The sequence below is a fragment of the Convolutriloba macropyga genome, chromosome 5 (genome assembly GCF_964194025.1).
Source record: "Convolutriloba macropyga chromosome 5, txConMacr16.3, whole genome shotgun sequence".
Taxonomy (NCBI): domain Eukaryota; kingdom Metazoa; phylum Xenacoelomorpha; order Acoela; family Convolutidae; genus Convolutriloba; species Convolutriloba macropyga.
Window position 1 is genome coordinate 30,813,928 of NC_134472.1, and position 21,555 is coordinate 30,835,482.

The 21,555-nt window shown below is 40.1% G+C and overlaps 2 protein-coding genes across 2 annotated transcripts in view; one reads left to right on the forward strand and one right to left on the reverse strand.

Moving 5' to 3' along the window:
* Positions 1-17,656, reverse strand: part of LOC142340344 (uncharacterized) — a 24,454-nt gene extending 6,798 nt beyond the window's left edge. Inside the window, exons 1-2 of the mRNA XM_075390919.1 lie at positions 17,057-17,656; positions 1,625-1,831 (exon numbers count right to left, since the gene is read on the reverse strand). Of these exons, the coding sequence (XP_075247034.1) occupies positions 1,625-1,831; positions 17,057-17,593 (744 nt within the window). The 5' untranslated portion in view covers positions 17,594-17,656. The remainder of the gene's footprint in view (positions 1-1,624; positions 1,832-17,056) is intronic.
* LOC142339313 (activin receptor type-1-like) overlaps positions 1-21,555 on the forward strand; it is a 361,804-nt gene that overhangs the window by 280,883 nt on the left and 59,366 nt on the right. The window lies entirely within an intron of this gene.

Consider the following 21,555-nt stretch of genomic DNA (forward strand, 5'->3'; position numbering starts at 1 on the left):
TTTTTTCTACGGCGTATCAATAGTTTTTCTGGTTCTCTGTTCTCTCTTACTCTGTTTGTGTTCAAATATCGTCCTTCTTTATTCTCTGCTTTCTCTCTCTCTCCGCTCTCTCTCTCTCTCTCTCTCTCTCTCTCTCTCTCTCTCTCTCTCTCTCTCTCTCTCTCTCTCTCTCTTCTCTCTCTTTCTCTCCCCCTCTTTCTCTCATTCTTTTTTTCTTTCTTTCTTTCTTTCCCTAATTTCGAGAAACTCTCTATCATCTTGATTTTTTGTCTTTTTTGTGTTTAGATATTCTTTGTTTTCTACGGCGTATCAATAGTTTGTCTGGTTTTCTGTCCTCTCTTATTCTGTTTGTGTTCAAATATCGTCCTTCTCTATTCTCTGCTTTCTCTCTCTCTCTCTCTCTCTCTCTCTCTCTCTCTCTGTCTTTCTCTCCCAATCACTCTCTCTCTCTCTCTCTTCTCTTCTCTTCTCTCTCTCTCTCTCTCTTCTCTCTATCTCTCTCTCTCTCTCTCTCTCTCTCTCTCTCTCTCTTTCTCCCCCTCATCATTCTCTCATTCTTTTTTTCTTTCTTTCTTTCTTTCCCTTTTTTTCGAGAAACTCTCTATCATCTTGATTTTTTGATTTTTTGCTTTTTTGTGTTTAAATACTCTTTTTTTCTACGGCGTATCATAGTTTTTCTGATTCTCGGTCCTCTCTGATTCTGTTTGTTTTCAAATATTCGTCTTTCTCTATTCTCTGCTCTCTCTCTCTCTCTCTCTCTCTTTCTCTCCTCTCTCTCCAGCTCTCTCTCTCTCCTCTCTCTCTCTCTCTCTCTCTTCTCTCTCCTCTCTCTCTCTCTCTTCTCTCTCTCTTTCTGTCTCTACCTCGCTCGCTTGCTCGCACTCGCTCTCTTTCTCTCTCTCTCTCTCTCTCTCTATCTCTCTTTTCAGCTCCTCAGTATATTTTCTGCCTTTTTTTCTCGAAATTTTTTGTTTACTTAACTTTCATGTTAAGTAAACAAAAATTTTTAACTTACTTTTACACAAAAAATAAAATTTCGCCCTATGTTAGTTTTTTCATCAAACAAGCATCCCTGTAATAGTTTCACGGGGCCTGCTAGTTATTTGTTATTTTCAAACACATTTGACACAATTGACTTAAATTATACAGTTTTGGTCTTCCGAAGGCTTTGCATAACGTGAACGAGCTAATACCTGTATCATATCCGATTTGGATCTGGGTGGGTCTTTTAATAATAATCTTGAGCAAGCACCTGTGTGCGCCGAAACTTTAGGACTGCGAAGTCAATCATAGGCGAATCCGGCCTGACTGGGTATTTTTATACGCAAAAAGCATATACTTTTTACAAAGTATATGCAAAAAAGTATAAAGGCCTGTATATACATTTTGAGCAAGTACCTCAATTTCGGTTGAAACCATTAAAATTTTTGAAATTGTATTCCATTTTAAAAATTGTTAAAGTATATGTGAATCATGAAACATTGCCATTTTTTTCGATTCTCAAAATGCAAACGAAGGATCCCTCATCTTCCGAAACTATTTTCCATTTTTTCTATACCTTAGAAAGTTGAAACGAATGATGCAACAGATCACGGAATAGAAATGGAAAAGAAAATGGGCCTACCATGTAGCAACATAACCGAAGTTTGAATTGAAGTCCCTGATGATGTTGGTTGATGAGGGAATCAATGGCATCAAAGTCAGTCTGGTTTGAGATCTCCCTTCTGAACGTGTTGGCTGCCAAGTTCACGAATGGCCTAGTGTCCTCACCCATCAGTTGCACTGTCAAATCGTCGTCAAAATTCACATTGACCACCGAGCGAGGAAGCGACTGAAAGCGTATTTTGCCTTTGTTAATCTATTGATTTAAATCAATTCGGATATGAAGTAGGTTTAAACAAATTATCGGATTAATTTTGCAATGCTTGTGATTTTTGAATCTGTTTATATGACAGGATAAACAAAATTTCCCAAAATTACAGTTCAAAAATTTAGCGGTGCATTACTACTAATAATACTGAATCACAAATGATATCGGAGACTGAAAATCATCTACTTTGTTAAGAACATTATAGGCACTACTGCTTTTGACACTCGTTATTTCTGGTCGCACTCTGTGACCGACTGGCCTTTGTTTCAATCCATTAACTCGATACGTATTCGGAAAGCAATAGACAGACTAATACAACTACGGCTGCTCTTTTCTTTTGTAAAACTCTTGTTGTACCTTTATGATGAGCGTTAATATCACATGGTCTCTCTGGCTAATAAAAAATTGCATAGTTATCAAAAATAGAAACAGACACAACTAATTTTGAACTGAAAACTACATACACTTCTAAAAACCCTATTCTAAGCCATGTTCGACCAAAAAAGACCTAGTAGAAAAACCCATGTTCGACCAAAAACTGATACGACGTGGGCTTGCTCGAATCAAATGATTCAAAACAATTTAAACGGGAATTTATGGTCATCTCGACTGTAGCTCGCATAATTTTTTGCAGCCTGATTATAGTGCAAACAAAGTTTTGTCGCTGGACTGCTGCTCGGCAAAAAGAATTGCTGCTTAAGTGGCGGTCAAGCAAGCCAAAAGGCAAGCAAGCGGAATTTTGAAAATGCCCTCAAGTAAGCCGAAAACTTTTGGGATACCCGTATTCTAAGTTGCCCCAGGTGGGCCGGTGGACGCGCATCGCGGCTTCGCCGGGATAACCGACCCACGGTTTCCCGATTATATCCCATAGCGGATTAGAGGCATGGCCATGGACAGCGGTACCCACTGAAGGCCCGTACCCACTAGATATCTAAAAATTGACTTTGTAGGACTGCAAAATAGACGCAATTTAGGACCAAAATAATTGTTGTATAGCCTCAAATACTAAAATAAGAAATAAGCGCTATTCGCTTGACTAAGGCAATAAGTTAAAAGAAGACTAATTCACCATCATATATGAACAAAGTATATTTATATACAGTCTACAATTGTCTTTTAAGTTTTGTTTTTATTTTACTACTGACACAATGATCTTGGTGATTTCTTGTTCCGTCGATTGTCTCCATTCGCAGTTGATCCAAAAACTACCAAACCGTCAAAGTTGATAAATCAAACAAAATTTATAAGCAAATATTGAATAGGAAATGTAGTTTAAATTTATTCACAAAATTTAGCAAGGAACGGATGCTAAGGTGGTTAACTACACCGTAGAACAATATAATTTACCCTTTTTATGAAGTACCAATTTCATACCCCTCATTTAGTAGAAACACATATGTGCAATTTTTTAAAAATTAATTTACTTGAAACATGGGTATGTGATTCTGATTGAAAATTGTATTTATGAACAAAATAGGAACTGATGCTGAGGAGAGGGCCGGTAATTCCAAGTTCATGCTCCATGCGGTACTTATTACTAAACAAAAAGAAGCAGAGTTCTGACGTCAATGCTTTGATTGGCTAAATTTAAGGCATATGGAAAAGTAGGATAAAAGGAGGACTCTGAAAAATTCAAAATCAGACTTCAATTCAATCTTCTAGCTAAGCTCTTCTCTTCTTCCTAGTCCAGTATCCAACAGCAGAAGTGAGTTTGCCCCCTGAAAAGGAGAAGCAAAGGAGCCCGGGAGATGACCAGAAGAGCGCGAGGCTCAGCAGAAGTACTTGCTCCCGAGAACGTGCTTGAGCACTCGATAGGTTATCTTACAATGGTGGTCCAAGTGAGGCTACTGCGAGGAAGAAGGAGACGATTTCCAGCTTCAGATGGCACAACCATGAGCTGGAGCGGGGGGGGGAGGTGGCGGCGCCCAAGCCCAAGTACCCAGCAAGTTCGAAGTTCTTCAACTCTTTTGACCGTTGGGCGAGACAGTTCCATGCTGTCTGTCAAGCGAACGGGTGGAGTGACGTTCAATCAAGAGGAATTCTGCCAAGATGCTTGACTGATCATGCAATTGACGGGTACTACATACTCCCAGCGCACTTCCTTCAACAGAAGCAGGACAACTAGCACCAACACTCAAGATTCAACTCAATGAGTTGAGGAACGGGATCGGAGGCTACCCAAACTTGAGGACGGCCAGGGCACAATTCAGGAGTCTGCAACAAGGGGAGTCAGAGACGATTGTGGAATTCTACCGACGAGTGCGGAAAGTAAGTGAATCGGCCAATGCAGCTCTAGCGGCAGATGCAAGAGACTTGGCTGCGAAAGAGACCTTCATAGAAGGATTGCGGGACCCAGACGTGAGGGTGCACCTGCTGCGGGAGGAACCCGCAACGCTGAATGCAGCATACCAGAGAGCTCTTAATCTAGAAGCAGTGACCAAGTTGAGATTCAGAGATACCGCCGCCTTGGTGTTGTTGTACGATATGTGGACATTGAGGGCACAGACTTGGAAACAGTTCTGTTCTCGATTCATTCATGGCTTGTGCAGTCCCTTAAGATGCAGGTCTTGAATAATGGTTTCCAGGCAATGAAACCCCAGCAACCAGAAAGGAGCGAAGGGCGAAGCAATACACTGAGTGCTATGCGCGACATGAGAAATGGCAAATTTCAAGAAACTGTCCAAATAAGAAGTAAAGTTTAAACGAGGATCGGCCTGGGCGAGAAATTAATCCACCCAGGAGTGCTCCGGCCAGGAAGGTGTCAACCGTTTTTGTCCTAAAACGACCCGGATCCTCAAAAGCAACGTCAGTGGGGGAAAGTGGCGGCCCATCGATACTAGTGAGAGCCGATATTGGTGGAGCTGAAAGAAGAGCTGCAGTGGACACCAGCTTTGGTGTAAACATCATGTCCAAGGAGACAGCAGAACAGTAGCCCGTGCCACTACAGATGTATGACGGGACAGTGTACCATACGGAGGGCAAGCAGATCCAACTACTGGGTAAAAAGACCTTGCCAGTTTGCATGGTCGTCAAATTTGTGTGCGTTGCAGACTTTCTGGTAGCCCCGATGCTGCCAGTGGACATCATCCTTGGCACAGCTTTCCTAAAGCCCAATCAATGTTCGATCGACTTTCACACGAGTCGATTGTTTACCTGTACTACTGAATCGAGTGCTGTGGCATTCGATTGTGTATTCAAGACCGAAGTGATTTTCAACACTATCGACCACGGGCCAAGTGAGATGAGCTGCTTCGAAGGAGGATTTTTGACGGCCAGATGCCTAAAAGCAATAGAAATAGCCCCAACGGATGACTAGTTGTGGAGATTGAGATCTCGGAGATTAGGGTAAACATTTCTCAAGGAAATTTTCTGGTCTCGGAAAAGAATTGGCCCAAGAAGTCATTACTGGCAATTCCTGCAATTTACTCGTGTGATGGCGGGGGCCATGGCAAAATAGTCATGGAAAATCATGCAGACACAAATGTTAACCTTGAATCGGGTGCCCCAATTGCCAAAGTTAGGAAAACTGCATGACCAACGAACCAAGAGGAGCTAGAATACACTAAGTCCCACCCCAAAACGGTTAGCGTACGAAAACCGTGATTATGTTTCTGAACAACGCCGCAGGATGTCAGTGGTTAAACTGATGCCCAATTCACCCGAAACGGAGATCAATTTAGTAGAAACTGACAACGTACTTGGACTCCGTTTCAAATTATTCGGAAAACGATCAGAGGCAGTTTTTTCATTAGGACAATGGGCCCAAGACATGTTATTACATTGACCTCTGGTTTCGACAGGGAGAGAAGTTACTGTACACAGATCTTTGGCGTGTGCTTGCAAACCTTCGGGCAAAAGCCGAACGATACCACACCAGGGAGCTGAGAATTGATGAGAAGAACCTGAAGCTCCCTTGATTGAACATGGAGATTGTACACGATTTCATCATCAGAATATTTGGCTGGATTCGGCTAGATTCGGAATTTTTGGCTTCTGAGGTTAGATGTTTGATCATCTCTGACCAATCACCTGCAGAAGTATTGAATGAAGACTCAATAGGGGGAGCCCCTGCAGTGCTCTCCACAATCAGCGAAGATGCTCAGTTCAACGCGGACGTACACTAAATCACGGAGACACTCCTTTAGAGCGCAGAGGGGGCCAACAACCAACAGAAGGACGTAGTGGAGCAGATTGTCTACAATTTTAGAACCAGTTTTGCAAAGGATTATAATGAATTGGGTCTGACCCACCTAGTTGAGGACAACATTGACAACAACGAGAACGCGCCGGTCAAGCTACCGGCTTACAAGACCACCCCGGCTAAGCTGGCAGATTTAAGAAACAAGTGCAACAGATGCTCGATTTGGACATCATCCAAACGTCAAAAAGCGATTGGAGTGCTCCAGTGGTCTTAGTGGGAAAGAAGGAAGGCACTTCACGTTTCTGTGTAGATTTCCGCAAACTCAACGAAATCACAAAAAAAGGACGCATTTCTTTTTCCATTAATTGATCAGATCTTGGATTGCTTGGAAATGACCCAATTTTGCAGCTCCTTGGACCCATTAGCGGGCTACTGGCAAATACCACTCACTGAGAGTGCTAGACCAAAAACAGTCTTCTCAACGCCAGACGGGGGCCACCATGAGTACAAGCGGCTACCATTCGGACTGTGCAGTGAGCCTGCAACTTTCCAGTGCCTCATGAATCAATTGTTCAAAGAAGAGCTGTATGATTTTGTGACCATCTTTTTTGATGATGTCCTCATCTACAGTCAGAATCTTGAAGACCACCTCCAACGCCTCAAAATTGTCATGGAGAGACTAGTTTCAGCCGGTTTGAAGCTGAAGCCCTCGAAATGCAAGCTGATTCAAACAGCAGTGTCCTACCTTGGATATCACATTGGGGCGGATGGAATAGGGCCAGATAAGGGGAAACTGCACGCCCTATCGAAGTGTCCTGGGCCACTAATACAATGGATGTACGATCATTCGTTGGCTTTTGTAGCTACTACAGACGATTTGTTAAAGACTTTGCAGGTATAGAGAAGCCCCTACATGAGCTTACTAAAAAGCACCAGCAAATCTATTGGAACGAGAATTGTCAGCGTTCCTTTAAAGACCTCAAGACAAAAACTCATCGGAGCACCATTTTTGAGCCATCCAAATTAGAACCAACTTTTTGTTGTGGACACTCACGCTAGTAACAACAGAATTGCCGCTGTTCTGTGGAATTTAGACAGCAATACGGAGAATCCACTCCCTTTCGCTATTCGCGTGCTGACGCGAACAGAAGTAAACTACAGTACAACGAAGAGCGAGGCATTGGCAGTTGTTCAAGCATTAAAGAGGTTCCGCTCCTATTTGCTGGGTATCCCCTTTGTACTTCGGACAGACCACACAATTTTACAATGGCTCTTTCGTCAGAATGCTGACGGAATGACATACAGAATGATCGAGGTGTTGCAAGAGTTTGACTTCCAAGTAGTTCACCGGCTTGGTGAGAAAAATGGCACTGCAGACGCTCTTTCTCGGCAAATAACAACGGAACCTGAGTGGCAGGAGGGCGAGGAAGAGGAAGCGACTGGATTTTGTCCGGAACCCATGAAATTGGAGACGGCAAAAGCTAAATTGCGAAAAACAGATGTTTTTTGTCAATAACGGAGCATTCAGAAGAAAACGTGGCCTCAGTGGAACTCAAAGCTAGCAGTGATGAAATCAGGGCTAAACAGAGGGAAGAATCAGCTATTGCCACGATTCTGCAAAATCTACGGTGAAATTGAACGACAGATAGTACAACTGCAATACTTTTGGAGTAAACCCAATGACGAGGGAACTGGCTCATAAGCGGGGACCTGAAGTCTTCGGGTTGTGGAATAATTGGGAGCCATTCATGATGAAGGATGGTATACTCATACGAAAGTGGTATACCCCTGGCAAAGACGGCTATCAAGACCTTCTCGTTGTACCACAAGTTGTAAAAAAAGCAGCGTACTAAAACAACTACACGACTTCATGGTAACAGAAGGGCACTTTGAATTACACAAGACACTCGATAGAACTTGACAACGGTTCTGCTGGCCCATGATGAGAAAAGATATTGATAAATGGATCAAAAGTTGCAAACCATGTGCAGCGCGATCAACAGCTGGCAGAAATTTGAAAGCGGAGGTGCAACCAGTCACAGTGGGAGTACGGTTCGCAAAAGTGGCTGCCGACATCTTGGGACCAGTAACGCGTAACCGAGATACGGGAAACAAATATATCTTGGTCATAACTGATTATTTTACGAAATACGTAGTCACTGTCCCTCTCTCAGCAATAACAGCGCAGATGTCGCAAAGGCATTCGCTGAGAAATGGGTTTTGCGGTTTTGAGCCCTCGATACATTGCATACAGACCAAGGAAACAATTTCTGCAGTGAGCTCATGACTGAAGTGTGCACCCTCCTGAACATAGAAAGATCCCAGACATCTCCGTAACACCCGCAAGGAAATGGTCAATTAGAGCGCCACAATAGAGTTCTGGCAGATGTGATCAGCAAATGATGCTCAGAAATTGCAAAAAAATGGGAGTGAACCATCCCTACGTAGAGTTTGTGCATAACACAAATGTCCACAAGTCGACAGGAGAAACCCAATTAACTCTAGTATTAGGAGACGAAGCCGTCTACCCAATTGACTTACTGTTCTCCAAGCCAACAGACACAGAACATACAGTACACAAGTCACCTAACTTTTGGACGAGAAGCTTCGCGAAGCCCACATGTGTGTTCGTGAGACCCAAGGCGCAGTACAATAAAGACGGAAGGATAAGCATTTCAAGGGAACGTACGGAAAACCGTATCAGAAAGACGACAAGTTGTGGCTCTTTTCGCCTCAATTGGCAAAGTTAAAGAAGTTCTACCCACCATGGACTGGCCCATATACCGTTGTAGAAAAAATCAATGAAGTCAATTGCAAAATTTGTTCGAGAAGAAAAGAAGAAAAAAGAAAAATCAGATTGTGCAGTCTAACAGACTGAAACCCTTCAAAGTAGGATCAGATAATGATGATCAACCTGTGAGTCAATCCACGCGAATTGCAGAAAGACAACCAAATCAACGTTATGATGCGGACAAGTTGCCAAGTAGCAACGATGAAGATGATGCATTGCTACAGCGTAATAGGAGGATCCACAGGCGAGTTAGAGAGCCTGTATACGACGACGACAACATTCGTGGGGACATACAAGATATTTTTGCTGAAACAACACAAATTATGGCCCGGGTGCCAGAAATCAATGGTGATGAAGAACCAGCAACTTTGGAATTGGAGCCTCAGCAGGAACCAGCAATCGATGCAACTGAAGAGCAACCGGCGATCGTTGCAGACGAACAGTACAACATTGACGATGATGAACAATGTCGGTATCCGAGAAGAACACGACTACCAGTAGACAGAATGGGACTTTAAAACTTTTAGGTGATGCATACGATTATAATATCAAAGCAAAAATTACGAATGCGAATATCATACAGATTTTATATAGTGTATTCAATTTATAAAAGAAAATTTTTTAAAGGCATGAAGTAGTATTATGCATTGAGCTAGGTCAAAGTAACCAACCAATCACAATCAGTACCAATCCTATTGGTTAGTTTTCAACGTTCATAGTAAAAACACTGGACCTTTCTTTTTCAAAATCATTTTTCTTGGTTACTTTGTCTTGGCCTTACCTGTTTTCCTGCTTGATAAAACTTGGAGTGCTAAAATGCTCCGAAACCTTGTCATATACTGGCTGATTCTCTTCAAACCTTAAGACTTCATTCAGGACGTTTGGCTAGAAGCAGGAGTGGTGTTCATCCCAGATACGACGGTGTTTATGGCCTCTTCGTTCAAGAAAATGAGATTGTTTGTAACCTTTCCGGAACTCCTACTCATTGACGTTAACCAACTACAACTCGCAAGACACAACCTCACGCAGGATGTGACCCAACAATGGGACGGAAATTACATGGGACTCATTTGATCTTCCACGGTTGTTACGGAGAGTTGCGGAAACTTGACTGCTAGTGTCGTTATTGCACTAGAAAACGAATATCAACGTCTCCAACCGGATTATCAGCTATTCAAGGACAAAAGGTCATTGTTTAGCAACCATTCCAATGTGGTACATGAGGAAACAAGGCTAAAGAGAAAAGTCAACATGCTATTGGCGGAAGGAGTGGCACTCAATCTGGGTCCGAACCTGGAGGCAGTAGGCTGTAAACTCTTCTCGATATTGGGTTTATGCAAATCAAAAGAAGCAAGGCACATAGAGAAACTGAATGAAGAAAACCAGAGAAACAAGTGTAACGTGGACTGGCTAAACACTCAAACGGGAAGTGCAGTCAAAATTCTGAGTGCTGAGGAGCTCACTACGGGCACTCGTGTGGAGACCATCAGGAACAATACCAACAGGAACTTAGACTTGCTTGCCACCCAAATCAATGAGATGGGGAAAAAAATGGAAACATATGAGTGGCTGGGGATTCAAAATAACTCAAGCGTATCGAGATTGGCTGAAATCCAACTTTCAGATGAAGAATCTGCTAAGAATTATATCCGAACTACAAGGGCAAGTTCTCTTTGCACGTGCCATTGTTACCCACCTGGGATATGTGCTAAGCGAAGCCCTAATTTCTCTAACAAAAAGACTATTACCAGCCATTTTGCTGTCGCCACCACAAATTAGGGACATTGTGTCAAAGATGGAACAAACGGGATGGTTCCCGCAATCACCAAGAGCGAGATGTCTGCATATTACTAATTCGAACTAGTGAAAAGCGCCGAAATAACATCCAAAGGACTCCATATTGAACACAAAATTCCATTTCATCACACCTACACAAAATACCAAGTCTATCGGACTGTGACAATTCCACAACCACTGAACAGCGGAAAGACGGCAACAGTTTACGATTTTCAGAAAGAGTACTTTGTCGTCTCCCCACGGCAGGAATTCTTTGGGGAATGGGATAGATCTGAATTAGTCAAATGTCATGGCACTGACCGTCTTCGGTTCTGCAAAAATGCGTTTGCTCTAACACTATCAGTGAAGAGCTGGTGTCTTAGCAGACTGTTTTTTGGCCAAAAGACAGACGCGATGAAATTGTGTCCACAGAAATAAATCCCGTTGCCGGCAAACCCATCATCCCAAAATCTGAGGCAGTCTATGGTTCTTCTTCAGTCGGAGCACAACAATTACCATCTTCTTAACGTAACAATGGACACACGAGCAGGCCAGATACCTGGCTGTAGATCTTGTTTGGTGCAACCATCCTGCAATGGACATCTAGAACTCCCTAGTGGTGGTCTTAACCTTTATCCGGAGCCCGAGGTGTGCAGTTTTGACACTGGAATTTCAACGTGCTATTGGTGTCAGGAGTGGCACTCATCCTGGGCCCAAAGCTGGAGGCAGTAGGCTGTAAATTCTTCTCTATATTCAGTTTATGCAAATTAAAAGAAGCAAGGCACATAGAGAAACTGCATGAAGAAAACCAGAGAAACAAGTGGAACGTGGACTGGCTAAACACTCAAACGGGAGGTGCAGTCAAAATTCTGAGTGCTGAGGAGCTCACTACGCGCACTCATGTCAAGACCTTCAGGAACAATACCAACATAAATTTAGACTTGCTTGACACCCAAATCAATGAGATTGGGAAAGAATGGGAACACATGAGTGGTTGGGGATGCAAAATAACCCAAGCGTATCGAGATGGGCTTAAAGTCAACTTGCAGATCTGCTATATCCGAACTACAAGTGCAAGTTCTCTTTGCACGTGCCATTGTGACCAACCTGGGATATGCGCTAAGCGATGCCCTAATTTCTCTAACCAAAGTACTATTACCAGCCAGCTTGCTACCGCCACCACAAATTAGGGACAGTTTGTCAAAGATGGAATAAACGGGATGGTTCTCCGCAATCAGTAAAAGCGAGATGTCTGTATAATACGAACTCAAACTAGTAAAAGGTGCCGAAATAGCATCCAAAGGACTCCATATTGAACTCAAAATTCCATTTCATCATACCTAAGCAAAGGACCAAGTCTATCGGACTGTGACGATTCCACAACCACTAAACAGCGGAAAGACGGCGACGGTTTACGATTTTGAGAAACAGTACTTTGTCGTCTCCCCACGGCAGGAATTTTTTGGGGAATTGGATAGATCTGAGTGAATGAAATGCCATGGAACTGACCGTCTTCGGTTCTGCAAAATCCGTTTGCTCTAACAATATCAGCAAAGAGCTCGTGTCTTAGCAGCCTGTTTTTGACCAAAAGACTGACGCGATGAAATTGTGTCCACAGAAAATACCCGTTGCCGTCAAATCCACCAACCCAAAACCTGAGGCAGTCTATATTTCTTCTTCAGTCGGAACACAACAATTATCATCCTCTTAACGTAGCAATGGACACAAGAGCAGGCCAAATACCTTGCTGTATAGTTTTTTTGGTGCAACCACCCTGTAATGGACATCTAGAACTCCCTATTTTCGGTCTTGTCCTTTATCTATCCGGAGCCCGAGGTGTGCAGTGTTGACACTGGAAAAATAACAAACATTCAGCTACCTGGAATGCTACAGGAAATGTTTGATCACGTGGAAAAAGAGTTCACATTGGCACCAGCTCCCGCAAAAGATCATTTGAAATCGAAGATTTTCGAAGCCGACAAATTGACACTGAACCATCTATCGGATGAATTTATTGATACCCAAAAACTACCTAATTTGGCAGAACCCTTCATACAGCATCAAAAAATGCAACGACAGGACTACAGCGACAGGCTTATGCAACACGGGATAGTTCCCTTCAACAGTTTTATATTCCTCGCTATTCTGTTGGCAGTTGGTTTGGGAGTTGCTTGTGGTCACTGGAAGCTGCTAGAAAGACTTCGGCGGTTTCTCGCAAATAAACTTAAACAAGAGTCACCAGCAGTAGGAAGAGTCACATTCAGCAAAAGCAATGAGAAGCAAGAGTCTGTAGTTGAACTGCCTGAAGGCAAGCTTGACTTCTACCCAAAGATCTAAATATTTATAGCTGCTTAATTTATATTTGCTTGATTACTGCTATCCAGGAGAATAGCAAGACTAGATGAGGGGTAAGTAGGACTTCGAAATAGACGCAATTAAGGACTAAAATAATTGTTATATAGCCTCAAATACTAAAATAAGAAATCTGCCTGAGTCAAGCGCTTTCGGTTGACTAAAGTAATAAGTTAAAAGAAAATTAATTCACCAACATATATGAACAATGTATATTTATATAAAGGTTACTATTGTCTTTTAAGTTTTGTTTTTATTTTACTACTTACACAATGATCTTGCTGATTTCTTGCTCCGTAGATTATCTCCATTCGCAGTTGATCCAAGATCCACCAAATCGTTAACGTCGATAAACCAAACAAAAATTATAAACAAATATCGAGTAGGAAATGTAGTTTGATTTTAGTCACAAAAGTTAGCAAGGAACGGAGGCTCAAGTGGTTGATTACACCGTAAAACAAATTATTTTACCCTTTTTTATGAAGTACCATTTTCATACCCCTAATGTAGTAGAAACACATATGTGCAATTTATTAAAAAGTAATTTATTTGAGGTATGGGTATGTGATTCTGATTCAAATTTGTATGCATGAAAAAAATAGGAAAGGATGCTGAGGAGAAGGCCGGTAATTCCAAGTTCATGCTCCATGCGGGAATTATTACTAATCAAAAAGAAGCAGAGTTCTGACGTCAATGCTTTTTATTGGCTAAACTTAAGGCATATGGAAAAATAGGATAAAAGCAGGACTCTGAAAAATTCAAAATCAGTTGTTTCGGACCTTTTGGAGCTTCAACAACGGACTTGGCCCTCTCTCCAGCTACCCTCTCCAGAAGACTTCAATTCAATCTTCTAGCTGCAACTCTTCTCTTCTTCCTAGTTCAGTAGCCAACAGCAGAAGTGAAGTTGCCCCTTGCAGAGGAGAAGCACAGGAACTCGGGAGAACACCAGAAGCGCTCGAGGCTCAGCAGAAGTACTTGCTCCCGAGAACGTGTTTGAGCACCCGATATGCAATCTTACAGACGTATTTTTGTTTTTTTTTTGTGCATTGGATTACATCATGCACGATAATACTAAGCGCAGTGTTTACTGTAATGGTTAACAATGGGTTATTTCTGATTTATTCTGACATAACTATCACATAAATTTCGGCTTGCTTTTATTTCGGCTTACTTTTACTTCGGCTTACTTGTTTCTACTTCTTTTCACCCCTATTCATTTAACCCCTATTTATTCATCCCTCTATCATTTCAATACTCCAATTAGCAGTCGACATTAAAGGCATGTTTTGTCATAATTAAGTGGATAATTTAATCCCACGTTCGGTTGTGATAGTTTCATATCAACTCCCACGGGCCGCTGAGGTACTGTTATGGCCCGCGAGGCATGGCCAAATGATTATATTGCTAATTTAATAATCCTTATTTTACAGAAAGATTAAAATCGGGGTGAATTGCTAGAGGGGTTGAAAGATAGAGGGATTAAATGATACAGGGGTGAATAAATCGGGGTTAAATGACAGGGGGTTAAATGAATAGGGGTGAAAAAACGGGACACCGGATTACTTTGCGTTCACTTGATGCGGTGGGAAACCGTTAACCGATTTTCCGCAAGCTGTCCAAAATTTTATATGAATTCTTTGACGAGTGTGGGAGATTGGTGTTACAATTTTCGTGACAATCAAAACAAATAGATGTATAGAAATACATTAGAAAATATCTAAATCTGTTAACCGGTAGAAACGAGGCGGCAAAAAACACTTGAAAACAACGAAGTCCGGTGATGTGCTTGTGTGCATAAAGTTCTATCTCGTTAACTTGAAAACTTAATTTCTAATCATTCTGTTAAAAAAATCTGCATATATTTGATTGAAAAAATGGTGTTGTACAGAAAAAATTGGTTGAGCAGTCGCTCACTCATATTATAAAAATTTCACGCTCTACCTTCTGTCCAAGCAGAGTTGCACATTTGTTTTGAAAAAAAAAACATTTCAAATCTGAATATCAAATACCAAAGTTCTTTCATAACTATTTGAATAGCGGTAAATTTTATCTGACTCCTTGATACTAAGATTCCCTATGATAGTTTTCAATCAACAACTGCAAACGTAGATATGGTTAAAAAAAATTGCAAACGTACAAAAAATTGCAAACAGCAAACTGATCCAGCTAATACTAGCCTGTTATAAATATAACAGAATCATGTTTGAAAGCTGAAGATCTGAAGTTTCCAGGTGATTAAATGCGCCAACTTTTTAAAGTAGCTTCTAAACAACAAAACAAGGAACAAAACCCCAGCAACACAGGAAATAATTGTCAAAACATTGGGATAAATTGCTTAAAGTAGTGGGATCCTCTTTTATTGAAACAACGATGTAATTTTGTTCGATTCAGAACTATCTCTAAGTTGTTTTCGAAAATAGTTTGAAATCACAAACATTTTTTCCATTTTTATTTAGGAAACTCATTTTTTTCAGCAAAATTTGTTTTCTTACTGTAATTCATATAAAACTCTGAAAAATCTATAGAAAAAACACCAAGTTTTTGTTGGCCATTTTTAATATCAGAGAAAACTCATTTAATCTTACACATTTCTACTCAACTTTTCTACTCAAATAGTCCTATAAAATTTGAGAATCAGGAACAAAACGATCTTCAATTACCTAAAAAATAAATTCAAGAAACAAAAATGTCTTTGCCAAGATCTTCAATTTCCGCCTCCAATTTACCCTCAATAAATACTAGGTTCTAATAAAGGGAGGGAGATATGACCACAACCGACTTAATAGATTAGCAACCAAATAAAGAATTTAAGTTATCCGAAGACTGACATTGGCAAACGGAAAGAAGAATTTTTCGATCCGTTTTCCTTAAAAAGTCATTCATTGGCAATAATTGCTTTCTCATTTGATTTCAAAAAAAAATCAGTGAAGTTTACTTGAAAAAGCACATTAAAAATTTTATCGTAAATATAAATATATAAATATAAATATATTTGATGCATGTGAAAAGCTTATCAAGAAATGAAGATAATTTAAGTGTAATTTTGTACTTGGATTATCTTCATTTCTTGATAAACTTTTCTGGTATATCTCAATCTATATTTACAAAAAAGTTTCTTAATTTGCACTAATCAAAAGATTTGGAAAGCCTGGATAACCACGCAAGTTCCAGCCAAGTTCTTAAGATCTTGGAAACCTTCGTGTTGTCCTTGGAGAGTCCAAGATCTTGCCTGGACTTGAAAATGGTGTCGTGGGAATCCAAGACCTTGCGTAGACTTGGCGTGGATATCGTGGGTTCGAGCACTAGGATAACCTAAATAACCTATTTCAAATTTGTCAAGTCCATTTATTCCATATTTTGTACGTTAAAATCCATAATTGATATAAATCCAACTTAATTATAATTAAGTCTATTTTAAAACCAAAATGGAACTCTAAAACTTAAAATGTCGATACAGGATTTAAACATAGATTTAGTTCTTCAAGCCAGGTCTTCTTGACGATACCATTTGCACAAGCTATCAATTAACCAAAAACAGGTTTACCAAACAAAATCGAACTGGCATGATGTTCCTTAAGTTTCACTGAGGTTTGGAACAACAGGTATCAAATGTCTAACTTCTTTTTTTGATTTACTGACGATCACTGATGATCTTTGTTTGCATGTGTTTATGTGGCACTAAGAGTCAAATGGTCTCTGATCAGACATTCGTTCGATCTATGATCAGATTATTTCCAGACTTTGGTTCATGATCACACCTTTTTCCGAACATTGTCCAGACTATTGCGCGACTAAAACACCTTCCAGACCCTGTACTTTGGGTCGCACTATACTCCGGGTGTGACCCAAATGGTCCGATCAGAGGTGGCCTATTGATGGCTTCACTTGGAGCACTGTCGATCTCGTTTTAATCAACTGCAAATTATTCTACTTATTTATAAGCGAACCTGTTTTTAATCTGATTTCGTTCCCGGCCCATTTATGGATATTTCAAAGGACAACATTGTTGTTGTTATTATTATTGGACAATATTTTATCACGCTCGTTGTTAACGGATATAAATATCACACAGGTCTAAATTGAAAACAATTGCTATAGTACAATTCGGTTAAAACAATCAGCTCACCAACGCATTCCACTGACTGAGAATTTCATCGTTGGCCTCATTATAGCCTGGTTCGTGCTTCACTGCATCTGTGAGGTACTCTTCATTCTCGAACTCGTCAGCTCGGTAGAAGAACGCACAGACGTCCTCCCAATCGTAGTCGTATACCTCCGAGATCCAGGGGTAGTGGTGGTTGCTCTGTGTACACATGTAGTCAAACAGTCCATCTTCTATTTCGTGATCGTGCAGAGCCAGCGCGATTATAGGTGTGAGCGCAGCGTCGAAGTCTTGTGGCTTGTCCATGTTAGATCTCGCCAGGAAGTCCACGTATACATCATTGCAGACAAAGATCTGTGTAATGGGAAACCCGCCGAATATGAACTCCCTTGACAACAAATGACCTCGCGAACATTTGTCGGAGCCTTTGTCGACAAAGACGTCGTTGTGTTTGGGTCCAAATGGCAGAAGGAACGGGTGTTCTATCTCTGATGATGATGAGACCGAATTGAAGTTGCAAGCAAGTAGCACCACAAATGCTACTGCAGCTGGTACTTGCATTGCTCTGTGTGCGTTCACAATTCACCTCTTGATTATTACAGTTTTTCCCTTCAAAACAGAAGATGTCTTCTAAAACACTCATCATGTATCTTGGTGAAACAGTATGTTTCAAAATTTACAAAGCTTGTAAAAGTTCTAAAATAGACTTTTTGCTTGACGCATTTCATAACCTATCGTCGGTACAAAGCTTTTTTAAATTTGCAATTACTGATGAAGCTGAAAACATTTTATAAATTGGAATCGCTAAATTCTGAGCTAAAAACAACCGCAAGGCGGAAATACAACCAAAGAGAAAAAAAATATTTATCCACCATATACGTGTTACATAATGATCCACCATATACGTGTTACATAATGATCCACCATATACGTGTTACATAATGATCCACCATATACGTGTTACATAATGATCCACCATATACGTGTTACATAATGATCCACCATATACGTGTTACATTTTAATCGCAAAAAACTAACCTGAATGAAAAAATCGAGTAACAATAACAAATTGGGATTAATTTTTTATTGCAAATCATGAAAATTATATTTGAAAATGGCAACACGGTTTCTCTAATTTCTGCTCCAACCTTTCAATTTAAATTAGTCTAACGAAAGCGAAATAACTGACATGATTGGAAGTAGAGCTGAATAAAAATGGAAGCCCAGTTTTTTATTTCGTGGATTTTCACTCCCATGTGTTACATGCATACGACGAAGTCGATAACTTTTTAATCAAAATATTGCAATTATTTACTTTCTTAACAAAATCTAATGGCGAGAAAAAATAATCTTGTCATGACGACAGAGTTTTGAAAAAACAATATAGTCGTAAAAACAATCATTCAAAACTTCTTGAACTTTGCAATAGGATGTTGATCGTTCACTGGTCATTTTTCTTTACATTTTTTCCCATCCAAACCCAGTTGGAAAAGGGGGCAGCACATTTTTTAAGTATCAACAAATTACTAATACATTTTTACAACGGCCGGTACTGGAAAACAATCTAACTATCTTAGTTTTTCCAATCACTTTTACAGGAGGAACAATTTTCAAAAGACAAAAAAAAAACAGAAAAAAGAGAGAATATAATTTTAAAATATCTCTTTTAGTCTTGCAATATCATTTGTGAGACTAAATCCAAAGACTTCGCAAGTTCCAACCAAGATCTTGGAAACCTTTGTGTTGTCCTTGGAGAGTCCCAGATCTTGACTGGACTTGAAAATGGTGTCGTGGGAATCCAAGACCTTGCGTAGACTTGGCGTGGATGTCGTGGGTTCGAGCACTAGGATAACCTAAATAACCTATTTGAAATTTGTCAAGTCCATTTATTCCATATTTTGTACGTTAAAATCCATAATTGATATAAATCCAACTTAATTATAATTAAGCCTATTTTAAAACCAAAATGGAACTCTAAAACTTAAAATGTCGATACAGGATTTAAACATAGATTTAGTTCTTCAAGCCAGGTCTTCTTGACGATACCATTTGCACAAGCTATCAATTAACCAAAAACAGGTTTACCAAACAAAATCGAACTGGCATGATGTTCCTTAAGTTTCACTGAGGTTTGGAACAACAGGTATCAAATGTCGAACTTCTTTTTTTTTGATTTACTGACGATCACCATAATCTTTGTTTGCATCTGTTTATGTAGCACTACGAGCCAAAAGATCTCTGATCAGACTGGTTCATGATCACACCTTTTTACGAACATTGTCCAGACTATTGCGCGACTAAAACACCTTCCAGACCCTGTACTTTGGGTCGCACTATACTCCGTGTGTGACCCAAGTGGTCCGATCAGAGATGGCCTATTGATGGCTTCACTTGGAGCACTGTCGATCTCGTTTTAATCAACTGCAAATTATTCTACTTATTTATAAGCGAACCTGTTTTTAATCTGATTTCGTTCCCGGTTCATTTATGGATATTTTAAAGGACAATATTGTTATCATCATTGGACATTATTTTTCTCTCACTCGATGTGAACGGATATAATTATCACACAGGTCTAAATTGAAAACAATTGCTATAGTACAATTCGGTTAAAACAATCAGCTCACCAACGCATTCCACTGACTGAGAATTTCATCGTTGGCCTCATTATAACCTGGTTCGTGCTTCACTGCATCTGTGAGGTACTCTTCATTCTCGAACTCGTCAGCTCGGTAGAAGAACGCACAGACGTCCTCCCAATCGTAGTCGTATACCTCCGAGATCCAGGGGTAGTGGTGGTTGCTCTGTGTACACATGTAGTCAAACAGTCCATCTTCTATTTCGTGATCGTGCAGAGCCAGCGCGATTATAGGTGTGAGCGCAGCGTCGAAGTCTTGTGGCTTGTCCATGTTAGATCTCGCCAGGAAGTCCACGTATACATCATTGCAGACAAAGATCTGTGTAATGGGAAACCCGCCGAATATGAACTCCCTTGACAACAAATGACCTCGCGAACATTTGTCGGAGCCTTTGTCGACAAAGACGTCGTTGTGTTTGGGTCCAAATGGCAGAAGGAACGGGTGTTCTATCTCTGATGATGATGAGACCGAATTGAAGTTGCAAGCAAGTAGCACCACAAATGCTACTGCAGCTGGTACTTGCATTGCTCTGTGTGCGTTCACAATTCACCTCTTGATTATTACAGTTTTTCCCTTCAAAACAGAAGATGTCTTCTAAAACACTCATCATGTATCTTGGTGAAACAGTATGTTTCAAAATTTACAAAGCTTGTAAAAGTTCTAAAATAGACTTTTTGCTTGACGCATTTCATAACCTATCGTCGGTACAAAGCTTTTTTAAATTTGCAATTACTGATGAAGCTGAAAACATTTTATAAATTGGAATCGCTAAATTCTGAGCTAAAAACAACCGCAAGGCGGAAATACAACCAAAGAGAAAAAAAATATTTATCCACCATATACGTGTTACATAATGATCCACCATATACGTGTTACATAATGATCCACCATATACGTGTTACATAATGATCCACCATATACGTGTTACATAATGATCCACCATATACGTGTTACATAATGATCCACCATATACGTGTTACATTTTAATCGCAAAAAACTAACCTGAATGAAAAAATCGAGTAACAATAACAAATTGGGATTAATTTTTTATTGCAAATCATGAAAATTATATTTGAAAATGGCAACACGGTTTCTCTAATTTCTGCTCCAACCTTTCAATTTAAATTAGTCTAACGAAAGCGAAATAACTGACATGATTGGAAGTAGAGCTGAATAAAAATGGAAGCCCAGTTTTTTATTTCGTGGATTTTCACTCCCATGTGTTACATGCATACGACGAAGTCGATAACTTTTTAATCAAAATATTGCAATTATTTACTTTCTTAACAAAATCTAATGGCGAGAAAAAATAATCTTGTCATGACGACAGAGTTTTGAAAAAACAATATAGTCGTAAAAACAATCATTCAAAACTTCTTGAACTTTGCAATAGGATGTTGATCGTTCACTGGTCATTTTTCTTTACATTTTTTCCCATCCAAACCCAGTTGGAAAAGGGGGCAGCACATTTTTTAAGTATCAACAAATTACTAATACATTTTTACAACGGCCGGTACTGGAAAACAATCTAACTATCTTAGTTTTTCCAATCACTTTTACAGGAGGAACAATTTTCAAAAGACAAAAAAAAACAGAAAAAAGAGAGAATATAATTTTAAAATATCTCTTTTAGTCTTGCAATATCATTTGTGAGACTAAATCCAAAGACTTCGCAAGTTCCAACCAAGATCTTGGAAACCTTTGTGTTGTCCTTGGAGAGTCCCAGATCTTGACTGGACTTGAAAATGGTGTCGTGGGAATCCAAGACCTTGCGTAGACTTGGCGTGGATGTCGTGGGTTCGAGCACTAGGATAACCTAAATAACCTATTTGAAATTTGTCAAGTCCATTTATTCCATATTTTGTACGTTAAAATCCATAATTG